Source organism: Monodelphis domestica, chromosome 6 (genome assembly GCF_027887165.1).
Source record: "Monodelphis domestica isolate mMonDom1 chromosome 6, mMonDom1.pri, whole genome shotgun sequence".
Lineage (NCBI taxonomy): Eukaryota > Metazoa > Chordata > Mammalia > Didelphimorphia > Didelphidae > Monodelphis > Monodelphis domestica.
This window is the reverse complement of record NC_077232.1, coordinates 232,059,926-232,082,778: the sequence shown is the minus strand read 5'-3', so window position 1 is coordinate 232,082,778 and position 22,853 is coordinate 232,059,926. Positions and strand designations below refer to the sequence as shown.

Sequence of the window (22,853 nt, the reverse complement as noted above, 5' to 3'; positions counted from 1 at the left end):
TGAAAATAACCTTTCTTAGAGATTTCCTGTATTAGCACTACCTATCCTACCCTTCCGCTACTCCTCTAAGAACTGTATGCAAAAAAACCACAGGTTTCTTCTTCCTTGCCATAAATGTTCATTACTGCCTGTGGAAAGTCCCAAAATATTGCTGACAAAATGCTAACACTGTTGATTGATCCTTAGCCGGTAAAGGTTCCCCACTTCTGAAATTGATCAATCATGAATTGAAATGCCTCATTTTAAGTATTTGGTTACAAAATAGAGGGACCCTTGACAATGAGGGTCTTGAATCCAATTGCTTAAAGACCACTGGTATTCCTAAAAAATTGAATTGTGCTTGAACCCCTGCCTCAGTTTCCTTATCTTAACAATTTGATTTTTGAAGCCCACACTATGCCTCCCCCAATGTTTATTATCAGATAGATGGTCATTGCTTTTGTTATATATTCCAAAGAATAATAAATAATCTGGATGGTTTTTATGTATGGATATTTGGGGGGGGGAGTATATGGGAGAATTCAGTGGGCTCTCAATTTATTCTGTTTATAGGTAGCTTTGTGCTTATCTTTTACAAATAGTACAAGGTTAAAAATGAATCCCACTGACTATTGTATTCCAATACATTACCTTGCCCCTGAAAGTTAAGGACCTTGGAATCACATATAGGGACTGAAAATAACCTGTCTTTGAGGTTTGCAATATAGTTTTTGTGATTTGTGATATAGTAACGATGTCACCAGTTTTCAGAGGTCGGTTATGAAAACCTCCTTATCCCCTTATTTAAACTTTCATTGGCAATATTCTTCATTAGAGAATATAGATGACTCATAAAGTACATGGGAGTGTGTGTGTATGTGTGTGTATGTATGAGAGAGAGAGAGAGAGAGATACACAGAGACAGAGATAGACACAGAGAGACAGAGAAAGAGAGAGAGAAACTTTGACACAATTCTTTAGGTCTGTAGAGAGCTTTCCTCACAAATCCCCTGAAGCCACTAGTGAAGTTTGCATTAACCTCATTTTACAAGTGAGCAAACCAAGCCACAGAGAAGTTAAATGTTGTTGGCAACACTCAATAATCATGTCTTCTAACTCACTTTTATATCCCTAGTGATGGACCATGTGCAGAGCAGGAAATTAATGTTTGTTGAATTTAATTGTTGAAATAAAAGAAGAAATGCCCATTGACCATATGTAAAGCTGAGAGAACCCCAGTTTGTTTTGGATTCTGTTTAAATTTTAAGCTAGTTAAAATGACCCTCGTGCAGTATTTCTTTTCTGCCATTAAACAACTTACCAATTGGAGTTTTCATTTTCTATATTTTGGAGTCATTTCCATTAGCTAGTAATTATTAGGGTTCTTTTTCATACTGATCACATAATCTTGGACAAATCACTTTAGCCTCTGACTTGGAGATCAGGAACTGATTTTGTTTAACCCATACCTTCTATCTTAGTATCAGTTCCAAGACAGAAGAATGGCAAAGGCTTGGCAGTTGGGGTTAAGTCACTTGCCTGGGGTCACACAGTTAGGAAATATCTCAGGTCAATTTTGAACCCAGATCCTTCTAACTTCAGATCCATTGTGCTACCTACCTGCCCCCAAAATTGATTATACTAGTAAAAGGGAGTTATCTCACTTGGAAACTGGTATTTCTCTGCACCATTGCAATCTTAGCTCTGTTACCTCTGACCTCCCATAGGGAAACCCCAATTTTATAAAGGAAGGCATGGGTAATCGTGGAATTCCTTCTCACCCTGGGTCTTGCAGGGATAAAGGAACAAGGCACTTAATTAAATAGCAATTTAGAGCTCAGTCACCATTGTGACTCTAGATTAGATGACTGTAATCAAAGGCACACCATACTGAAAGATTTTGAGTGGAGAGCAGGAACAATTCCCAGACATAATTGGGCAATAGCTGAAGTTGAACTTGTTCCCTCACCCATTTCCTCAGGCCATGTGGAGGTCCTGAATTCCCCAGTGTAACCTCTCATTTGACCACTTAAAGCATCATAATGCTATGACTTGTGAAAGCTGAGCTATAGAAAGTAACTGTTTCTCCATTCCAAGAGAGAGAGAGAGACAGAGGAAGAGAGAGAGAGACAGAGGGGTGTGTGTGTGTGTGTGTGTGTGTGTGTGTGAGAGAGAGAGAGAGAGAGAGAGAGAGAGAGAGAGAGAGAGAGAGAGAGAGAGAGAGAGAGAGAGAGGGAAAGAGGGAGAGAGAGAGTGTGTAAATTTAGACTTGTCCACTACTTGAGAAAGTCAGCCTGCTGCTGACCACTACCTGTTCACCTGGGAGACAACCATTCCTCCAGCACAAAGATAGCCTATTTACTCAGTACCAGGGCAGAGGAGAGAAATGGAACATCCCCTCTTGTTACATCCAAAACCCTTGATTCTCTTTTTGAGTGCATTTTGATGATTTGAATTCATACTTCAAAACTAATCTAATTAAAATCTCCCACTTCTACTCAATCTTTATTTGTGTATATCTGACCAGAAATTCATTGGAAGGATTAACTTTGGGCCACAAAGCCAGGTCTTATATCTAGATAAGCCTATATTCAGCCTTAAATTGCTGTGTTATCCTTCATAAACTAGCAGGCTCAGTGAATGGAGTTATTATTTTGAGAAATTTTTTTTTTCAGAAAGTAATTGATGAATTAGTCCTTATTTAACGAGTATGTGAAGATTTCCAGAATTCTTTCCTCAAAATAATCTTTTGAGGTAGGATGTTGTGAGTATTATTATCCCCATTTTAGAGATGAAGAAACTGAGTTACACAGAGATTAAGTGATATGCCCAGAGCCTCCCATCTAGGAAGAATCATAGCCTGGAATCAAACTCTAGACATCTAAACCCCAGATAAGTATTTATATAAGAGATTGAATTTCAAATAGCAGGACTGAATATAGTTCATTGGCTGAGCTCCAAGATCTCAGCTCTCATTGGGATAGTTTTACTGATCAGGGCTCCAAATCTTACTCACAAAGGTACCACATCCTCTTCCCACCCTCCACCCTTCACTTTCCCACCTTGATCTGGGCTGGCTTCTTTGAGGACAAGTGAGCTGACTTCCTTCTGCCTACCTCTCCCTAGTCATTGAAGACATATTTGGGTTAAAAAGAACTTTTTACTGAACAAAGGTCAGACCCAAGTAAAACTATTAAAACCTGGAACCTAGATGCAAATCAGAGATTTCAAATTAATAAATACACATATCCACCCAAGTGTGTATGTGAAATGTATATATGACACTATTGCCTCCAGAAGGTATGTTTGCTCATTTTTAAATTTTTAAATATTTTATTGTTTATAACTATATGTAAAAGTTTTTAACTTTTTTAAAAGAATATTTTTGAGCTCTAAATTCTCACTCTCCCTCCCCTTCCCTTCATTGAGAAGGCAAAAAATTTGATAAAGATTATACATGTGCAGTCATGCAAAACATTTCCATTTTAGTCATGTTATGAAAGAAAACAGAGACAAAAAAAGCCAAGAAAAATAAAGTTTAAAAATGGTATGCTTTGATCTGTATTTAGCTTCCATCCCTTCTTTTTCTGGAGATAGATAGCCTTTTTTATCATAGGTCCTTCAGAATTGCCTTAGACCTTTGAATTGCTGAGATTAGTGAAGTCATTCACCACTGAGCATCAGATAATATTTCTATTGTTATGTAACAGTTTTCTCCTGGTTCTGCTCACTTCACTACATCAGTTCATCTAGGTCTTTCCAGTTTTCTCTGAAATCATCCTGCTTATTTCTTATAATGCAATAGTATTCTACCACCATCATATACTGTAACTTGTTTAGCCATTTTCCAATTGATGGCTATCCCCTCAATTTCCAATTCCTTGCCACCATAAAAAGAGCTGCTGTAAATATTTTTGTATGTATAGCTTCTTTTCCTTTTTCTTTGATCTCTTTGGGATACAAACCTAGTATCGTTGCTGGATCAAAGTGTATGTACAGTTTTATAGCCCTTTGGGTATTGTTCCAAATTGTTCTTCAGAATGGTTGAATCAATTCCCAACTCCACCAACAATGCATTAGTGTCCCAGTTTTTCCCACATCCCCTCCCAATATCCATCATTTTCTTTTTCTGTCATATAAGCCAAACTTACAAATGTGAGGTGGTTCCTCAGAGATGTTTTAATTTGCATTTTTCTGATCAGTAGTGATTTACAGCATTTTTACATATGACTATAGATAGTTTTACTTTCTTCATCTGAAAACTGCCTGTTCATAGGCTTTGACCATTTGGATAAAGACTTGTATTCTTTTAAATTTGACTCGTTTCTCAATATTTTTGAGAAATGAGACCTTTATCAGAGAAACGATGTAAAACAATTTCCCCCAGTTTCTTGCTATCCTTCTAATATTGACTATATTGGTTTTGTCTATATAAACCCTTCATAATTTAATTTAATCAATATTATCAAAATTTCTCTGCCTCTTTTTTTGTCATAATTCCTCCCTTATCCACCATCTGACAAGTAAACTATTCAATGTTCCCCTAATTTGATTATGGTATCACCCTTTATGTCTAAATCATATACCCATTTTGACCTTACTGTGTTGTTATAAGGTGACGTGTTGATCTATACCTAATTTTTGCCAAACAACTTTCCAGTTTTCCCAGTAATTTTTGTCAGATAGTGAGTTTTTGTTCCAAAACTTTTAATCTCTACATTTATCAAATCAATATGGGTACTACTATGTATTGTGTACCTAATCTATTCCACTGATCCACCACTGTGTTTCTTAGCCAGTACCAGATTGTTTTGATGATTATCATTTTGTAACACAGTTTGAGATCTGCTATGACTAGGCTAACTTTCTTCACTTTTTTCCCCCATTAATTCCCTTGTTATTCAGGACCATTTATTCTTCCAGGTTAATTTTTATTTTTTCCTAGCTCTATAAAATAATTTTTGGCAGTTTGATTGGAATTGCACTTATATTAGTTTAGGCAAATTGTTTATTCCATTGACATGGCCTACCCATAAGCAAGTAATATTTTTTTCCAATTGTTCAGATCTGACTTTGTGTGAAAGTGTTTTGTAATTGTGTTCATATAGTCTCTTTGTTTGTCTCCCAAGTATTTTACGTTGTCTAGAGTTATTTTAAATGGATTTCTTTTTTTGTCTTTTGCTGCTAGATTTATATCAACCAGCTTTTTAGTTGATTGGGATTCTCCAGGTATGTCATATCATCTTTAAAGAGTGACATTTTATTTCTTTATTGCCTATTCTAATTCCTTCAGTTTTTTTTTCTCTTGTTACTATAGATGTCATTTTTAGTATAATATTCAATAATATTTGGTGATAATGGGCATTCTTGCTTCATCCCTGATCTTATTGGGAAGTCTTCTAGCTTTCCCCCATTATAGATAATGCTTGCAAATGGTTTAGATAAATACCACTTATTATTTTAAGGAAAACTCTCTGCTTTCTGTTGTTCAGTTGTTTTTTCAGTTGTGCCTGACTGTTCATGAGTCCATTTGAGGTTTTCTTGTCAAAGATATTGATGTGGTTTGCCATTTTCTTCTCTAGTTCATTTTACAGATGAGGAAACTGAGGCAGATTTAGGTGGCTTGCCCCAGAGTTGCACAGCTAGTATCTGAGGCCAGATCTGGACCTAGGAAATGAATCTTCCTAACTTCAGGCTTGGAATTTTCTTCATTGTGCCACTTACCTCCCCTACTTATGTTTTCTAGAGTTTTTAATAAGGATGAGTGTTGCAGTTTATCAAAAGCTTTTTTATTTTTTTTTGCTAATTATTAATATAATCAAATTATTTTGGTTGATTTGTGATTGATATGGTAATTATACTGATCCTTTTCCTAACAGTGAACTGGTCTTGCATTCCTGGTTAAAATCCTACCTACTCATAGTATATGATCTTTGAGATATATTGCTGTAATCTCCTTGCTAGTATTTTATTTAAAATTTTTCCTTCAATATTTATTAGGAAGATTGGTCTATAATTTTCTTTCTCTGATTTTGCTCTTTCTGATTTAGGTCTCAGCACCATATTTGTGTCATAAAAGGAATTTGGTAGGACTCCTCCTTTGCCTATTTTTCTAAATAATTTATATCATATTGGAATGAATTATTTTGAGATTTGTTATAATTTACTTGTGAATCCATCTGGTCCTGGGGATTTTTTTTTAGAGAGTTCATCAATGACTTATTCAATTGTTTTTTCAAAATTAGGGTTATTTAAATATTCTACTTCCTCTTCTGTTAATTTGAGCAACTTATATTTTTGTAAACATTCATTCTACCTGGATTTTTACATTTATTAGCTTATCATTGGGCAAAATAACTCCTAATAATTGCTTTAATTTTTTTATTCATTGGTGATGAATTCATCCTTTTTACTTTTGATTCTAGTAATTTGGTGTTTTTTTCTTTTTAAAATCAATTGAATCAATAATTTCTTTTATTTTTAATAAAACCAGCTCTTAGTTTTATTTATTAGTTTAATGGTTTTCTTACATTCAGTTATATTAATTTCTCCTTTTGATTTTCAGGATTTTCAGTTTGGTGTGTAATTGGGATTTTTAATTGGTTCTCTTCCTAGTTTTCTTAGTTTTATGACCAGTTCTTTGATCTGCTTTTTTTTCTGTTTTATTAATATGTTTAGAGATATAAATTTTCCTCTAAGTACTGCTGCATCTCATAAATTTTGGCATGTCTCATTGTCATTTTCCTTAATGAAATGACTGATTGTTTCTATGATTTGTTCCTTGACAAATCCTTCTTTAGCATTAGATTATTTAGTTTCCAATTCATTTTCTATTCATATTTCCATGGCCCTTTACTGAATAATTATTTTTATTGCTTTATGATCTAAAAAGGATACATTTAATTTTTCTGCATTTGGTTGTGAGGTTTTCATGCCTTAATACATGGTCAATTTTTGTATTAGTGCCAGATACCACTAAGAAAAGGGTATATTCTTTTCTCTTCTCATTCAATTTTCTCTAGAAGCTTATCATATCTAATTCTAAAATTCTACTCATCTTCTTAAATAATGTCTTGTTTATAAGAATTTGCACGTAATACCATTTGGTACTTATATGGTCAGTATTGATATTACTTCATTGTCGATGGGTTCCTTCCTTATATCGTTTAATTATGTCTGTTTGCTTTGTCTGAGATCATGATTGCTATTCCTGCTTCTTTTTACTTTACCTGAAGCTTAATATCTTTTTCTCTAGCCTTTGCTCTGTGCTTGTTTCAATGTTTCAAGTGTGTTTCTTGTAAACAAAAAAAAATTGTAGTATTCTGGTTTTTGGGACACTCTCTGCTTCCATTTTATGGGTGAATTCATCCCATTCACATTCACAGTTATGATTACTGTGTATTTCCCACCATCCTATTTTTCCCCATATTTATTCATCTATCTCTATATATATTTACATGTATGTATATAAATATATTCACTTTATTTTCCAATCTTTGTAATACCTTGTTTAGAATATCAGAAAAGAACTTATTGTAAAAGTGCCCAGAGTCCCAATAAGGTATTTTATTGTCATAGCAATAGAGAACAAGCTTTCAGAGGACTTCATTTTTAAAAAAAATAACTTAACTCCATAAGTTTTTGTTGTTCCAGCATTCCAGTTGTATTTAATTCTTTGTGACCTCATTTGGGGTTTTTCTTAGCAGAGAGCCTGGAGAGGTTTGCTGCTTTTTTCTCCAGCTTATTTTAGAAATGAGGAATCTTTGGCAGACAAGGTTCAGTGACTTGCTGGGGGCGGGGGATGGGTGGGAGGTGACATAGCTAATAAGTGTCTAAGGCTAGATTTGAACTCAGGTGTATGGTGGTAGATTTTTGTAGTTTCCTTATTTATATGCTTCTCCAGTTATTTATGTGGCAGAGAAGGAGGGAGGAAGCAAAGGAAGAAAGAATTATTAAGTGTGTACTATGTGCTAGTCATTGAGTTAGGAACATTTTAAATATTATCTAAATTTCTCTAAACCTACTTAAATATTATTTTATTTGATTCTCACAACAACTCAGGAAGGTAGGTCCTATTATTATTCTTATTTTATAGGTGAGGAAACAGACAAAGGGAAAATTTCTTGCCCAGGGTTACATAGCTAATTAATGTCTGAGGCTAGATTTGAACTCTGATTCTAAGCTTCGTGTTCTAGCCACTTCCCCACCTAGTTTCCCCCTTTTTATTGTATGTTCACATCTATGTTATTTTAGAGGGTATAAGATTCCCATTTTTGTTTCCTCATCTCCTATACTAGCCAGCTGAGTGCCATACATTGTAAATGCTTTGGGATAATAATGATGAAGGAATTAATACACCTTTTAAAAGAGCTGAAAATACAGCTTAGAGCAGCTTAACCACTGGGAAAATCTGACTCACTCTTCTGGTTTGTTGACATGTCGTTGGGAACTCTTCCAAAAGCTGCTTCAGCAAAGAGAAGGGAGACGTGTCCGTCAAGGGGGAACATGGGGTGTGTGTGAAGTAGCACACAGTCTTGGAGTAACTTGACCTCAGAGATGAAATGCAAGTTGTTATTAGGTAGCTAGACTATAAGCTAAAAATCACACACACATTTTTTTTCCATTCTGGTCCCCAGTATTCTGGGCTTTTATTTTTATTTTATATTTCTACAGTCAGTCTTTAAATCCAACTCACTTGTTAGACAGATGAGGAAATTAAATTGAAGGTTAGTAATTAACTGCCATGTTCTTTGAGAGGCTGAGATGGGAGTCCAAGGGCCAGCTTTAGTCTTTTGTGCTCTCAAAATACTTAAAAAGCAAAATGTTAGACCATTGTGGTTTAGGCAGCAGCTCCCGCTTTCATAGTCCCTTGTGGACCATTCTAGTACCAACTCTGAAATGAAAGCACTAGGATGGTTCTTGGGGATATCATTCATTCATTCATCTAGAACTGCCTATAGAACCACTGGTATGTTAAACATTATTAGCATTGGAGAGAAGGGTACAAACTAATCTTAGTTTCATTGGGGAGAAAAGTCCTACACTAGTAGATTGGGAGTTCCTTGAGTGAAGGGATCATTTGTTGTCTTTCTTCATATCCCTCCATGCTTAACATAGTGATTGGCACATAGTAGGTGTTTAATAAATGCCTGATACCATAAGCATTAACCATATGAAAGTCCAAGGTAAAGAAATGTCACCAACTAATATACTAATTAAATGCCAACTAGCGTCACTAGATGATTGGGTGAATATAGAGTTCTGGGTCTGGAATCAAGAAGACCTAAGTTCAAATGTGTGACCCTGGGCAAGTCACTTTTAATAACCTCTGTTTACCTTAGTCCACTGGAGAAGGAAATAGCAAACCACTCCAGTATCTTTGCCAAGAAAACATGGATCATACGATCCATGGGGTGACAAAGAATTGGACAGGAACAAATTACTGAGCAACAGACAGTAAGCATTTAGGGAGTCAGAGGACGAAGAGATCACTGTGGACTAGATCGATATCAGCAAAAGTGTTCCAAATGAGCCACAAAGGATTTGAATAGGAGGAGAGGAAGTAAGAGGACAACCCAGGCTTGGGCTGGTCTATAATCATGAAGGCAAATTTGATAATGCAAATATTTTTATCTTCTTGTTGTTAGAACTTCTGAGAATCCACCAGAAAGGAATTTGGGTTTATGTGGATCAGGCAGAATTTGAAACTGGTTGACTTGATTCAAATAAAATGTTAATGCCACAATTCAAAAGGATTCCCATGATTTCCTTGAATCCTTGCTCCTCGAAACCTCTCCCAGAACCCTTCTTTTTGTAATGGAAGAAATAAAAGACATTGTTAGACACCAAATTCATTATTTAAAATGAGATCATTTATGGGCGAAACATAGGAAAGAGAAGAAGAAAAGAATGCCTTAGTTTTTTAAAGTGATTGGAAATTTAGGTAAGAGAATTCTCAAAGTACCCACTAGGAGAATCTCTTGGGCTACCTTCTATATCACTTTCATTACCGAGACTTGTACCTTCCTTCTTCTTACTAACCCCACCCCACCCCCATCAATCAATCAGTCGATAAAGATTAAGTTAAGTTACCTACTATGTGCCAGGATACAAATACAAAGAATAAGACCATCCCCATTCCCAAAGTCCTTATGTTCAATTGGCACATAGTAGGTTCAATTGGCACATAGGTGCTTAATAAATGACTGATATAAATATTAACCATATGAAATTCCACCAAAAATAAATGCCTGATAACAAAGCATATAGCATATAGCCTTCACTAGTGGGCAAAACAGATTTTTTAAAAATATAACAGTCCTCTAGGACTAGTCTGCTTTGGACAACTTAACATTCTGGAGTTTTTCTCTCTCATCCCCTGCCTTTTCCCTTTCTCTTCAGCCAAGTAAATCTGTTCAGGAATTTACATCTACCCATTCAATTCTGGGTCTTTGGAGTTAGGAAATCTTCCTACTTGGTCTCAGTTTCTTCATCTTTAAAATGGAGGTGATAACACCCACAGCACTGACTCTTGGCATGGTGGTGAGGAAAGGGGTTTTGAAAACTTTTCAAGTACAATATTATAATCTGTGGCCCCTGTGCCCAACAGTGCCCAAGCCATTTTATCCCTCCTCCTGCCTTTAGAGATACCCTTGAAACTCTGTACCCCTCTGCCACCTTCCATGTCAGTAGAAATAGGATATTTCCTTCTCCTTTCTTTCCCCCTCCAGCTACAGCAATGACTTTGTCATTTATTCCAACACAAGAAGTCACAAAAAACTTTGCATATGATGTAAACCTGTAGAGTAAGTATACAGAGCCTTGCAAATAGTGGATGCTCAACAAATATGTCTATATTAAATGAACTATATTTATTTCTGTCCAGGCTCCATAGGCTCCCACTGCTCTGTTTGTCCAGTGAAGATCCAAGGGTTCCAGGCATGATGGGAAGATTTTTGCTTAGGCTGATATCTTTTCTTCTTCCATTACCTTTATTTCCTTCTTATTTTCCTCCCACATCTGTGACCCTCTTCCTACCCCTACCCAGAGTTCCATCCTTTGGAACAAAGAATAAACAGAAAAGAAAGGGGGAGAAAAACAATTCAGTGAAACTAATGAACATGTCACCGGAACCTGGCTATGTGTGCAGTACGTCCCTCTCATAGCCTCCTCTCTCTCTCCATGGAAGGGAAAAGGAGGTGCATTTTCTCCTCTTTGTTGGGGCTGTTTGATCATTATAATTACATATCGTTTTGCTTTATTTGGTTGGTTTTCTTTCCATATACAAAGTTGTGTTATTGCTGTTGTGTAGATTGCTTTCCTGGTCCTGCTTGCATGAATGAATGAGTTTTTTATTAAGCCCTTACTTTGTGCCAAATGCTGGAGACACAGAAAATAAATGAGAAAGGTATCGATCATCTGGAAGAATCTTACATTTTGACTAGGGGGAACAATGTTTAAAAGAAAATTCAACTCCAAGGCAGACAGCGAGACCTGAGGGTGCTTGAGTTAAGTCAGTAGGTCATTGGAAAGTGCCAGAAATCTAGAACCTATATAGGCAGAGTACATAGTAAGATCTGGAGAATTTTAGGAGGTTGTGGCAGAGCAGAAGGTAAGGATTTGGGTTCAAATCCTGTCTCTAATAATTAGTAACTTCATGATCATAAACAAGTCCATTTTTTCAGCTATAAAATGAAGGGGATGAACTCAGAAGCCTCTGAAGTCTCTTTCATCTATAGACCTATTATCCTATGATAAGTGTTAGAGTTGAGATTTGAATATACATTTTTTTGCTCATTCCCCTGCACTACACTGTAGAAGCCACCCTTGTCCTGGTTCTGGGGGGCTACAAGATTACCAGATGCTGCTTTGGAAGCTTTATCCAAAAGCTCTGGGTGCACTTTCTGGATTCCCAGCAGTCCATGTCCCTGAGTATCTGTCTCTGTCCTGGAGAAGTATTCTAGGTCAAGGTTATGTGCACTAGAGACAGCTCAGTGGATAGAAAGCCAAGGCTGGAATCAGGAGGACCTGGGTTCAATTCTGGCCTCAGACTACTTCCTAGCTGTGTGACCCTGGACAAGTCACTTATCCCCCATTGTCTCATCTTTACCACTCTTCTGCCTTGGAATCAGTACTTATATTGATTCTAAGATGGAAGGTAAGAGCTTGAGAGAGAGAGAGAGAGAGAGAGAGAGAGAGAGAGAGAGAGAGAGAGAGAGAGAGAGAGAGAGAGAATGTGTGCAAAGTTGTTCAAGAAGTCTCAAAAAAAGTCTGAATCAGTAAATGATAGATCCTTTCTTTGAAGTTGTAGGACAGTCACATCTTGACAGCAACATCGAGGACCAAGTGATTGTCACTAACCCACCCGACATATGCCAAGTTGTTGAGGTGACAACAGAGAGTGATGAACAACCTGTCAGTATGAGTGAGCTGTACCCACTGCAGATTTCCCCCATCTCTTCCTACGCAGGTAAGTATCTCTTGGGGACGGGATTCTAGAAGGAAACTCCTTTCTGTGCTGTCCAAAGAACTCTGTCACTTGAGTCTCTGAGAGTCACTTGTGTCTTCAAGTGAAGAATTTCTCTTTGGTCTGCATAGAGAAGTGACCTAGAGCTTGGCCCTTATTTTCTTTAACATCCTCATAGCCATCAGCATTTAGATAATTTTTCCTCTCAAACATGAGACTGGGGTACCACATTGTTTCTGATGGAAATGTCAATCACATCACCCACCCTGCATATGGTTTGTGAATTATAGGGATTTTCTGAGAGAAGCTAGGCAGAGAAATCCTATTTTTGTTATTACTGCATTCAGTTAAAAAAATAATAATAAGTAGGATCAACTAGGGAGCATAGTGGATAGGGTGCCAGGCCTGCTGCAGGGTGTACCTAAGTTTAAATCTGACCTTAGACACTCCCAAATTATGTACCCTGGACGAATCATTTAGCACTGTTTGCCTAGACCTTTCTCCTTTTTTGGAGTTGTTGCTAAGAAAGAAGGTATGGGTTTAAAAAAAAAAGAACATTTAGTAAGTTCCTACTCTGTGCCAGCTGATGTGACTCTAAGGTTACGAAAACAAAGATAAAGTAGTGATCCCTGCTCTCTAGGAGCTTACTTTCTTCTGGGGTAAATGTCTAATAGAAAAACACAAAAGTATATACGAGGTAGGAGAGAGATTTTGAGAGACAGAGACAGACAGAGATAGAGACAATAGAGACAGAAGAAGAAGGGAGGGAGGAAGACAGAAAGAGGAAGAGGAGGAGGAGGAGGAGAGAGAGAGAGAGAGATTGAGATTGAGAAAAGGAATGATCTCATATAAAAGGTGATATTTAAGATGAGGGAATGCAAATGTCAGAAATCCAGTAGGGTATTTCCAAGATTAATTTTCAGCTCTACCTTTCTCCACCTCATCCCTTAAATGCTGCTTTGTAATAATAGGAGATCAAGTCCTTTTCTAATTCTCTAAGGGGATTGTCAAATAATTGTAGGAATTGGCCCATAGAATTATATAGGAGGAAAATTTGATTCAATTGTTTCTTCTGTCCTCATGGAAAAGAAGCTGCGCCTATGTTATTCCAAAGGCATTCTCTCTGTTTCCCTCCCCTGCCTCCTCTCCCTCCCCACCCCCACCCCAACATGCTTTTAACATGATTCAATGTGGTATTTCCATTAGAGAACTCACCTACAAAAGTCCCTGTTGTTCTCAGGCATAAAAAAGACAAGAGTTCCAAATCCTAAAGAATGAGCCCAGATTGCATTCATTTAAGGATTATTTAAGAGACCCTCCTCAGTTACACTGGCTAAGGAAACTATTCCAAAGTAAGGCTAACTTCTGGGCCATTGAACAGGTCCTCAGTCCATAAAGCACAATCTCTACCCTGGGTTTACAAGCTACGGAACAGAATGAGGAAAAGGGCGGGAAGGTGTGATAGAAAATATTCTTAACAAGTTAAACAATGGAAAGGAAAATGGAAGCCAGACCATTGTGCCTTTCTGCTGTGAACTTTGAGTTGATAGCAGAAGGATGAACACCTGTTCAGAGAATGTATATCTGCTTTCAGCAAGGCTTACGGGCCATAGCCAGCTTATTGTCGATAGGGAGATAGAGAGATAGAAAGATAGATACACAGATAGAAATGACCAGATGGACAGAAAAATGATAGACAGATAGAAATGGATAGAGAAAAAATGATAGATATGACTAGATAGGTAGAAAAAATGATAGAAATGGATAGGAAAAAAATGATAAAATGGCTAGATGGATACAAAAAAGGGAAATGGATAGAAAAAATGATAGATATGACTAGATGGAAGAAAAAATGATAGAAATGGATAGAAAGAAAAAATAATAATGGCTAGATGGATACAAAAAAGAGAAATGGATAGAAAAATGATAGATATGACTAGATGGAAGAAAAAAGTGATAGAAATGGATAGTCTGAAAAAAATTATAGATATGGCTAGATTGAAAAAATGATAGAAATGGATAAGCAGAAAAAATTATAGCTATGGCCAGAAGGATAGAGAAAATGATAGAAAGAAAGAAAAGAAACATGGCCAGATGGATAGAAAAAATGATAGAAATGGATAGATGGACAGAAGACATCTGAATGATGTGAGATGAGGAGCAGGGAGGAACAGGAAGCTCTCATCTATTGGCCTTAGTATTTTTAGTGAATTGTGAGAAAAAGTTATATGCTAAGAATATTGGGTAGGGGTGACTTGTGAGAGGCTTGGGGAGGGATGAAAAGATTTGGAAAAGCCCTCAGTGATGAATGGGATAGAGAAATAATTAGAGAGGTATAAAGGAATTTCCTTCACATAGTGAGAGCCATGTTGAAATTATATAACATAAACTTGCAACTGAGGGAATGAGAAAGGACAAGATTTAAGATGAAGTATGATTTGTTCCCTACAGCACAGTGGAAGGTTCAGATATCTTGAGAATGATGGTCAGGTTGAGGGGGATATGAACAATGGAACAGTCAGTAGGGTATTGGAGAATGGGGTTTGAACAATGAACTAAGGTTTAAGAATGACAGGGATTGGGTTGAAATGGAAAGGTGGAAGTTTGTTAACCTTTGAGAAATAGGTTGAAGCTATCATCATCCACTGGGGTTTCTCCTTGGGTGGAGTTGTGCCAGGGCATCTACCAGTGAGGATGCTTGCCTGTCTTCTTTTTCTGTTTGCATCCTCACTATCTGGTAAATAGTAAGCACCTAATGTTTTTTCATTCACTCATGAATAATCATCTAGGCTTTAAGGAATAAATTTAGCTAATGTGTTAAGCTCCTACTAAGGATAAGGAACTATATGAGCTTAGCCTTCATGGAACTTACTCTCTAGTAAGAAGAGAAGAAAGGTACAAAGATGATCGTTATAGGTAATATTACAGGATTAGTACATTGGACAGGTGGAGACAAAGGCCTTTGAGGGCTAAGTGGCAGGGTCATTATTGACCCTGGGGATAGAGAAAGCTTCCTGCAGCAGAGTATTTGAATTGAGTTTTAAGGACTTGAGCAGGCAAGGCAGGTGGCAACGGGAGACAGTCCAGGCATAGGAACCAATGTGAACAAAGGTGGAAGATTGAGAAAGTGCAGGGTGTGTTTGGATTTGAATTATGTTCAACAAACATTTACTTTAAACTGTAGAGAAATCATCTATTGCCTAACCTCTCATTTTATCAGTCTTCTGATGTCGTAAAATAAGCACCATAAAAGAGTATCTCTCAACTTTTATTTGCTGGATGGTAGTTTGACTTCTAGAGAATGAGAGGCAGGTAGATGCAAAGGAGAAATTTCTGCCATTAAAAAAATATATTGAAATTGACTGACTTGCAGGGGAGTTTCATGTAAACCATTTCAGAGCTGTTTTCTTTTGGGTGGGGTTAGGGAGTCTTTTTCTGGAGGCAAAAGGACTCAAAAACCCGTCCCTATTAATCAGACCTTGGAGGGAAAGTGGTCTAGGCAGAGGGAAGATAAGGTAGCTAAGTACCTTATCAGTACTATGACTAAAAGTTTGTGTGTGTGTGTGTGTGTGTGTGTGTGTGTGTGTGTGAGTGAGTGAGAGAGAGAGAGAGAGAGAGAGAGAGAGAGAGAGAGAGAGAGAGAGAGAGAGAGAGAGAGACGCACACACACACACACACACATATATGTTTGGTTTGGGGGCTGGACCTATGATTTCTTTGACAAGGAGAGCCCCCCTTAAGAAAATTCCTGCTGCAATGTAGATCAACACTTAGAGAAGTGTTTGGGAGACCTGAGAAGTGAAAGTGTATGCCCCAGTGGTTTCAAAGGCAGGAGTTAAAGCATGGGCTGCTCTCCTCCTAAGATTTGCTGTCTATCCAATGTACCATGAATGCTTATCAACCAAAACTTTCCCCCAAAATATTCTCCACATTCAGTCCTCCAAGGTGTTCATGTCTCATAAAATATTTTCCCATTCATTTCTTTAATGCTAGAAGTCACTTAGAAAGAACAAGGAGGTGCTTTAAAATGAGGCTAATGGTCACTGAGGAATATGGATTAAAAAGGAAAAATTAAGCTGAAAACTTGTAGCTTTTTCGAACTTGGTTGTAAAATGCAGTAGTCCTTTTCCTTCATTGTAGTTATCTGTTTTGATAGCATGTTGAAATCTTTCCCCCATATATGTTATGATAGGATTGCAAACCTTTCTATCCTTTATCACAAATATTATTATCATAGAATATTTGCACGAGAAGGGACCTTCAAGATCATTTACCCTGACACCCTCTTTTTATAGATGACAACTTAGAAAGATTAAAGGACTTACCTAAGGTGATCCAAGTGGGATAATTCTATAGAACTCCCCAGCTTTCCATATTTCTGCCACTGCAGGAATTATTGAAGCCAAGTGTCAAGGAAAACAAAATTCAATTTGAAGGAGAATTCAGGAGTTCAGTTCAACCAACACTAGTTAAGCACATTGTGTGGCATTGCGATAGATGCTATTGGTGATATAAAGATTAGATGTCCCAACCCCATCTATTTGAAGGCTCCTGGCTGGTAGGGGATAAGATATCAACACGGAAAACTTCAAAGGACCCTATTACATAGTCGAGAACAGGGGGAGTTTTGTGGGAAAAGGTTATCAATCAGAGCATACTTCCTGTAGAAAGTGACATATGAATTGGGCATTAAAGAGAGGGCAGGAATAGAATAAATTTATGAAAAGGGAGAGAGTGCCTTGCAGGCATGAGGACCAACATGAACAGACACATAGAAGGCAGAAAAGTGCAGGATATAAGGGTGCCAGGGATAGGGATTAGTCCAGTTTCCTGGGTTGTGAACTGTTTGAAGAAGCTGGATATGTTGAGGGCTTTACCTTTTACCTCACAGGCATTAGGTAGCCACTGATCATTTTTGAGCAGAGAAATGATATGTTCTGAACATATAAGCAAGGCAATGAGGGATAGGTTGGAAGTGGAGGAGAATGGTGGCAGAAAAACTTATTAGAACTCTCCTTCAGAATCTAGGTGAGCCCATACTAGCTAGCAGGAATAGAGGGGAGATGATCACATAAGAGCTATTATGGAGTTAAGATTTGGTTGCTGGTTAAACAGAAGAGTTGAAAGGGAGGTAACAGTCAAGTTTCAGTCTTGAGAGAATGAATGAGTGGTGGTGCCATATTGAAATTATGGTATAAGCTCCTTGAAGGAAGGGATTGTTTGTTTTTGTCTTTGTATCCACAGCATTTAACATATGTGCTGGCATCCTGGCACATAGTAGGTACCTTAAAAAGTCTAGAGAGGGCATCTTTAGTGCTCTCCCCTACCTCTCTAAAAAAAATTCCCACTCACAAAATGACCCTTTAAAAATTTTTTATTTAAAAATGCTTATTGAATCAAATTGTGAAATCAGAGGAGCAGATTTAGGAGGGAATCTCATATCAGTTCAAGTTGGGGAAAGAGTTCAGAATAGAGACAGAGATCTTGGAGATCTGCTAGAGGTGGTGATTGACATGGAAGTGAATGAGATTGCCAAAGAAGAGATTGTACAGATAGAGGATGAGGACTGAGGATGAAATCTTTCGGGGTTGGGAAGGTGAACAAGCCAACAAATGAAACATCAGGGTTTGAAAGTGTTAAGATGAAAACTTAGAGAGTGAGATGTTTCCAAAGCTAGGGGAAGTGGTTAACTTGTGGCATTTTGTTACAGAGAGCTCAAAGAAAATGAGAATGACACAATGTAATGATTAAGGTATCACTGAGAAAGCATTTCACTTAAGCAATGGGATCAGAAACTAAGTTGGAAGGGAAGAGGAGAAAACAGATAATGGAAAAGTAAAGATGTAATTTCTAGATAACTTATGGTTTTATTATTGTTTTGTTTGGGGGTTACAAACATTGATGGATACTCTCACTTTGTGAAAGGTCTCTTATAAAAACCAAAGTAAAATAGCTGAGTAAAACTAATAATTTAGTAACCTCATCTGACAGTGTAGGCAACACTTCACATCTATAGTGTCCTCCCCCACTTCACTGAAAACAAATCTTCTGTCCCGCCCACAAAATGACCTAGAAGGAAGGAAGGAAGGAAGGAAGGAAGGAAGGAAGGAAGGAAGGAAGGAAGGAAGGAAGGAAGGAAGGAAGGAAGGAAGGAAGGAAGGAAGGAAGGAAGGAAGGAAGGAAGGAAGGAAGGAAGGAAGAACAAATCTTGTAAGAAATATGTAGTTGAGCAAAATAAATTCCCTAAAAGACTGTACACAAAAATATGTGCCTCATTCTGTACCCTAAATCTGTCACCTCTCTCTCTCATGCACAGCATATTTCATCACCAGTCCACTGGAACAATGGAAGGTCATTGGATTAATCGTAGTTCTTACAGCTTTCAAAGCTGTCTGTTTTTACATTGTTGTTTTTATTGTTTAAATTGTTCTCCAGGTTCTGCTCATTTCATTGTTCATCAATTTATAGAAGCCCTCAACATTGTTCATTTTTATAATATCGATATTTTATTTGAATTCTTTTTCTGGTTTTACTACCTTCACTCGGCATCAGGGCATACAAGTCTTTCCAAGTCTCTAATATATCAAATTTCCTCATTTCTTATACCACAATAGTATTCTGCACATTTATAGTATACAACTTATTTAGCCAATCCTCAATTTTCAGGTTTTTACACCCTCTCTAAAAAGCTGCTATTGATATTTTTTACCTATAGAATCTATTTACTCTTTCTTTGATCTCTTTTGAGTATAAGCCTACTAGTGATATAAATAGGTCAAAAGGCATGTACTTTTTAATAATTTTTTTGTACACAGTTGCAAATCACCTTCCAAAATGGTTGAACCCATTTATAAGACCATTAACAGTGCATCAGTGGCTAGCCTTTCCAGCAAATATTTTCTCTTTTCTGTAATCTTTACTATTTCTGATAGGTGTAAGGTAGAATCTTAGATTTGCTTTAATTTGCAATTCTATAATTAGTACTGACTTGGAGCATTTTTTTCACATGACTATAGCTAACCTGAATTTATTCCTTTTGAGAACTAGCTATCTCCTTAGACCATTTATCCAATGGGGAATAGCTTGTTTTCTTTTAAGTTTGCCTTTTAGAGAAACTTGCAATAAATATTTTTTCTCCATTGTTTCCCTTTTTAAATTTTTATCATTTTTTGTTTATGAAAAAGTTTTTAGTTTATATAATCAAAAATTTCCATTTTATCTTCTGTAATCTTGTATATGTTTGGTCTTGGACTCTGCTCCTATCCATAGAATTGTTTTCTAGTTTTTTTTCTATGCTTCTTTTATTTATGATTTGTTTTTTTACCTCTAAGTCAGATACATGTGAAACTTACCTTGATTTAAGGTGTAAGTTGTTGATCTAAATCCAATCTTCCAAATTCTTCTACTATACAAGCTTTCTAGTATTTTTTATTAAATTGTCTTTACTCCAGTACCTGAGATCTTTGTGTTTATTGAAGTCCAGGACACTAAATACATTTGTTTCTTTCTGGTGTGAATCCATTCTCTTCTACTGATAATTCTATCCTTATCCAATTAACAATTAACAAATTATTTTAATAATTATTGCTTTGTAGAATAATTTAAGATCTAGCATTCCCTTTTTTCCATTATTTTTTCATGATTTTTCTTGAGATTCTTGACCATTTTTTATACAAATTTTATTATTTTTTATAATTCTACAAAATAAACCTTTGGTACTTTGATTAGTTAGCCTTTTAGCAAGTAAATTGATTTAGGTAGTATTGTCATTTCTTATTTATATTGGCTCATCCTATCCATGAGCAGTTAATATTTTTCCTTTTATTGAAGTCGGTCTTTATTTCTCTAAACAATTTCTCTAAATTGATTTAATTGTATCGCTGTAAGTTCCTATATGTATCTTGAAAGGTAGACTTCTAGTGGATTTATTTTATATCCTGCAGTTTTACTGAAGTTATTATTTTAGTTCACTTTAGTCAACAGGTCACATTAAAATGTTGCCTCAAATTTTACCAACTCTTTTCCTTATAACAACCCTATAAGGCCAAAAGCATATTATTCCCATTTCATAGATAAGGAAATTGAGGTAGAGAGACATTGTTACTTTCCCAAGGTCATACAACTAGCAAATATAAGAGCTGGGATTCAAACTCTAGCCCTTTTTACTCCATGTCCCTTTCCAGTAAGCAACACGGTCTCTTCCTTATTACTCTTTGATTTTGCAGCATGACCCAAGTCAAACAACAGTTTTACATTCCCATTTACTTCTTGTGTGTACTTTTTTACATTTCCTTTTTCTTTTTGTGTGTACATATACATATATCCAGTAGACGAGCATATGTCCACATGTGTTGAGGGTAAATTTTAGGGTTGTTGATGGAATATATTTTACCCCTAACACATGTATGGATATGCTATTAAATTCTAATAGAAAAGGAATAGAAGTTGACAATAGTTGTGGAGGGCATTTGGAAAGGCAACAAGGAAGGAGGAGGGAAGGGGGAAACTTGATATGTGGAAGGAGGAAGAAACTGTTCTTGGAGTAAGAGATTTCAGTATAAAAATGGAAAGAGGATCTTGAAATTTGGTCAAAGGTGCCAGGACAGCAAGAACAGTTCGAGAACCAGATCCTTTGTGTAGAGGGCATTAAGCCACAGAATGAGGCATTCTTCCCCCCCCCCCCCCTTTCTCCTGCTGACTCAGGGCACAGCTCAAACAAGTTACTCAACATCTTTCTTCCTCCTTTCTTTACAAAATGATTATTCTAAATTCCTGACTCCAGGAACTATGAGTTTTAATGTGAAGACATGATATGTGATAGATAGATAGATAGATAGATAGATAGATAGATAGATAGATAGATGGATGGATGGATGGACAGATAGATAGATACATGGATGGACAGACATACAGATACATACATAGAGAGATAGAGACATAGAAACAGAGACAGACATAGATAGATAGACATAGATGGATAGATCTATAGGTGGATGGATGGTGTAGATAGATAATAGAGATAGGTTAGTAGATAAAACAGATATAGAGATAGATATATAAGTTATAGTGGATAATAAATAGATGATAGTAGAGAGATGATAGATGATAAATTTATAGTGATCAAGTTTGCTTTAATGTAGAAACCATTTCCAGTAATTATTTCTTGTCATTTCTGCCTTATAGTTGAAATTGGAATTTTCAAAGGCAAATGCCCATAGCAGACATATGTTGAACATCGACTCACAGAATCTCACAGTTGGAAGGAATTGCAACTCCAACCCATCCCTAAACAGAGATCTAATCTGTAGCATCATTTGCAAATGCAAATTTTACTTCCATATGTGAAGAACACTGATGAAGATTCTACCCACTTCCCAAGATAACCCATTCTGTTTAGAAATAACTCTTAATTGATGGGAAGTTTTTTCCCTATCTTGCTTCCACTTCTATCTTTCTGTTATTTCCCCCAATAGCTTCTGGTACTGCCTCATAGCACCATGCAGAAGAAATCCAATCCCTCTTCCAGCCTTTACATTCTTGAAGATAGACATCACACTGTTGACTCACTGAGCTTGTAATCTGATAAAACCCCATTTTTCCTTTACACACTGTTGTTTAGTAATAACTGTCCCCATCATATACTTGCAAATTTAGCCCTCCCCCCAAAAAAGGCATCATATACTTTTTTGTAATCAAAGTCTAAGACTGTACATTTATCTTTATTATTACCTTGTCCAGTTTTGACCATTGTTCTAATCTATCCAGATCTTTTTGGTCCCGACTCTGCCATCTAGCATGCTACCTGTTCCCCTCAGCCTTGTATCATTTTATCTTCATCAAAGTCATTGTTCCCTTGACAACTACACAAAGATACCTCCAAGCTGATATCTAACATACTCTTTAGGTCTAGTTCTTCAGGCATTTCTAAATCCACCTTAATTGGCTCTCATCAAAACTACACCTCTCCATCTTATTTTTCCATAAAGATATATTGTGAAAGAACTTGCCTAAAGCTTTGGTGAAATCAAGGTATACTGGATGTCTATAGCATTTCCCTGCTCTACTAAACTGGATGCCCTCTAAAATAAAATAAATTGAGCATGACCACCAACATAGGCCTGGCACTTGGCGGGCACTTAATAAATACTTATTGATCTGATTCACTGATTGACCTGTTCTTGAAGAAGACTTTTTAGTAAGCATTGCTTCACTTTCTAAAGGGTCAGAAGTCATCCCTTCAATGTTATAGCCTAGAATTTGGCTAGGGATTGGTGTTAAGGTCCTTGGCAGATAGTTTTCAGACTCTATCTTCTTCCAATATTTTGAAAATCAAGATAGCATTTGGCCCTCTCCATTCCTATAGCACGTCTCCTATTGTCAACACTCTTTCTGAAACTACCTATAGCCA

At 36.7% G+C, this 22,853-nt stretch overlaps 1 protein-coding gene across 6 annotated transcripts in view; it reads left to right on the top strand.

Moving 5' to 3' along the window:
• Positions 1–22,853, top strand: part of IRF2 (interferon regulatory factor 2) — a 142,633-nt gene that overhangs the window by 114,298 nt on the left and 5,482 nt on the right. For 4 of the 6 annotated variants that reach the window (XM_016423108.2, XM_007496065.3, XM_007496064.3 and 1 more), the window contains one exon: positions 12,284–12,448. In XM_016423108.2, the coding sequence (XP_016278594.1) occupies positions 12,284–12,448 (165 nt within the window). The remainder of the gene's footprint in view (positions 1–12,283; positions 12,449–22,853) is intronic. The other 2 variants (XM_056802955.1, XM_007496063.3) reach the window with 1 other exon arrangement.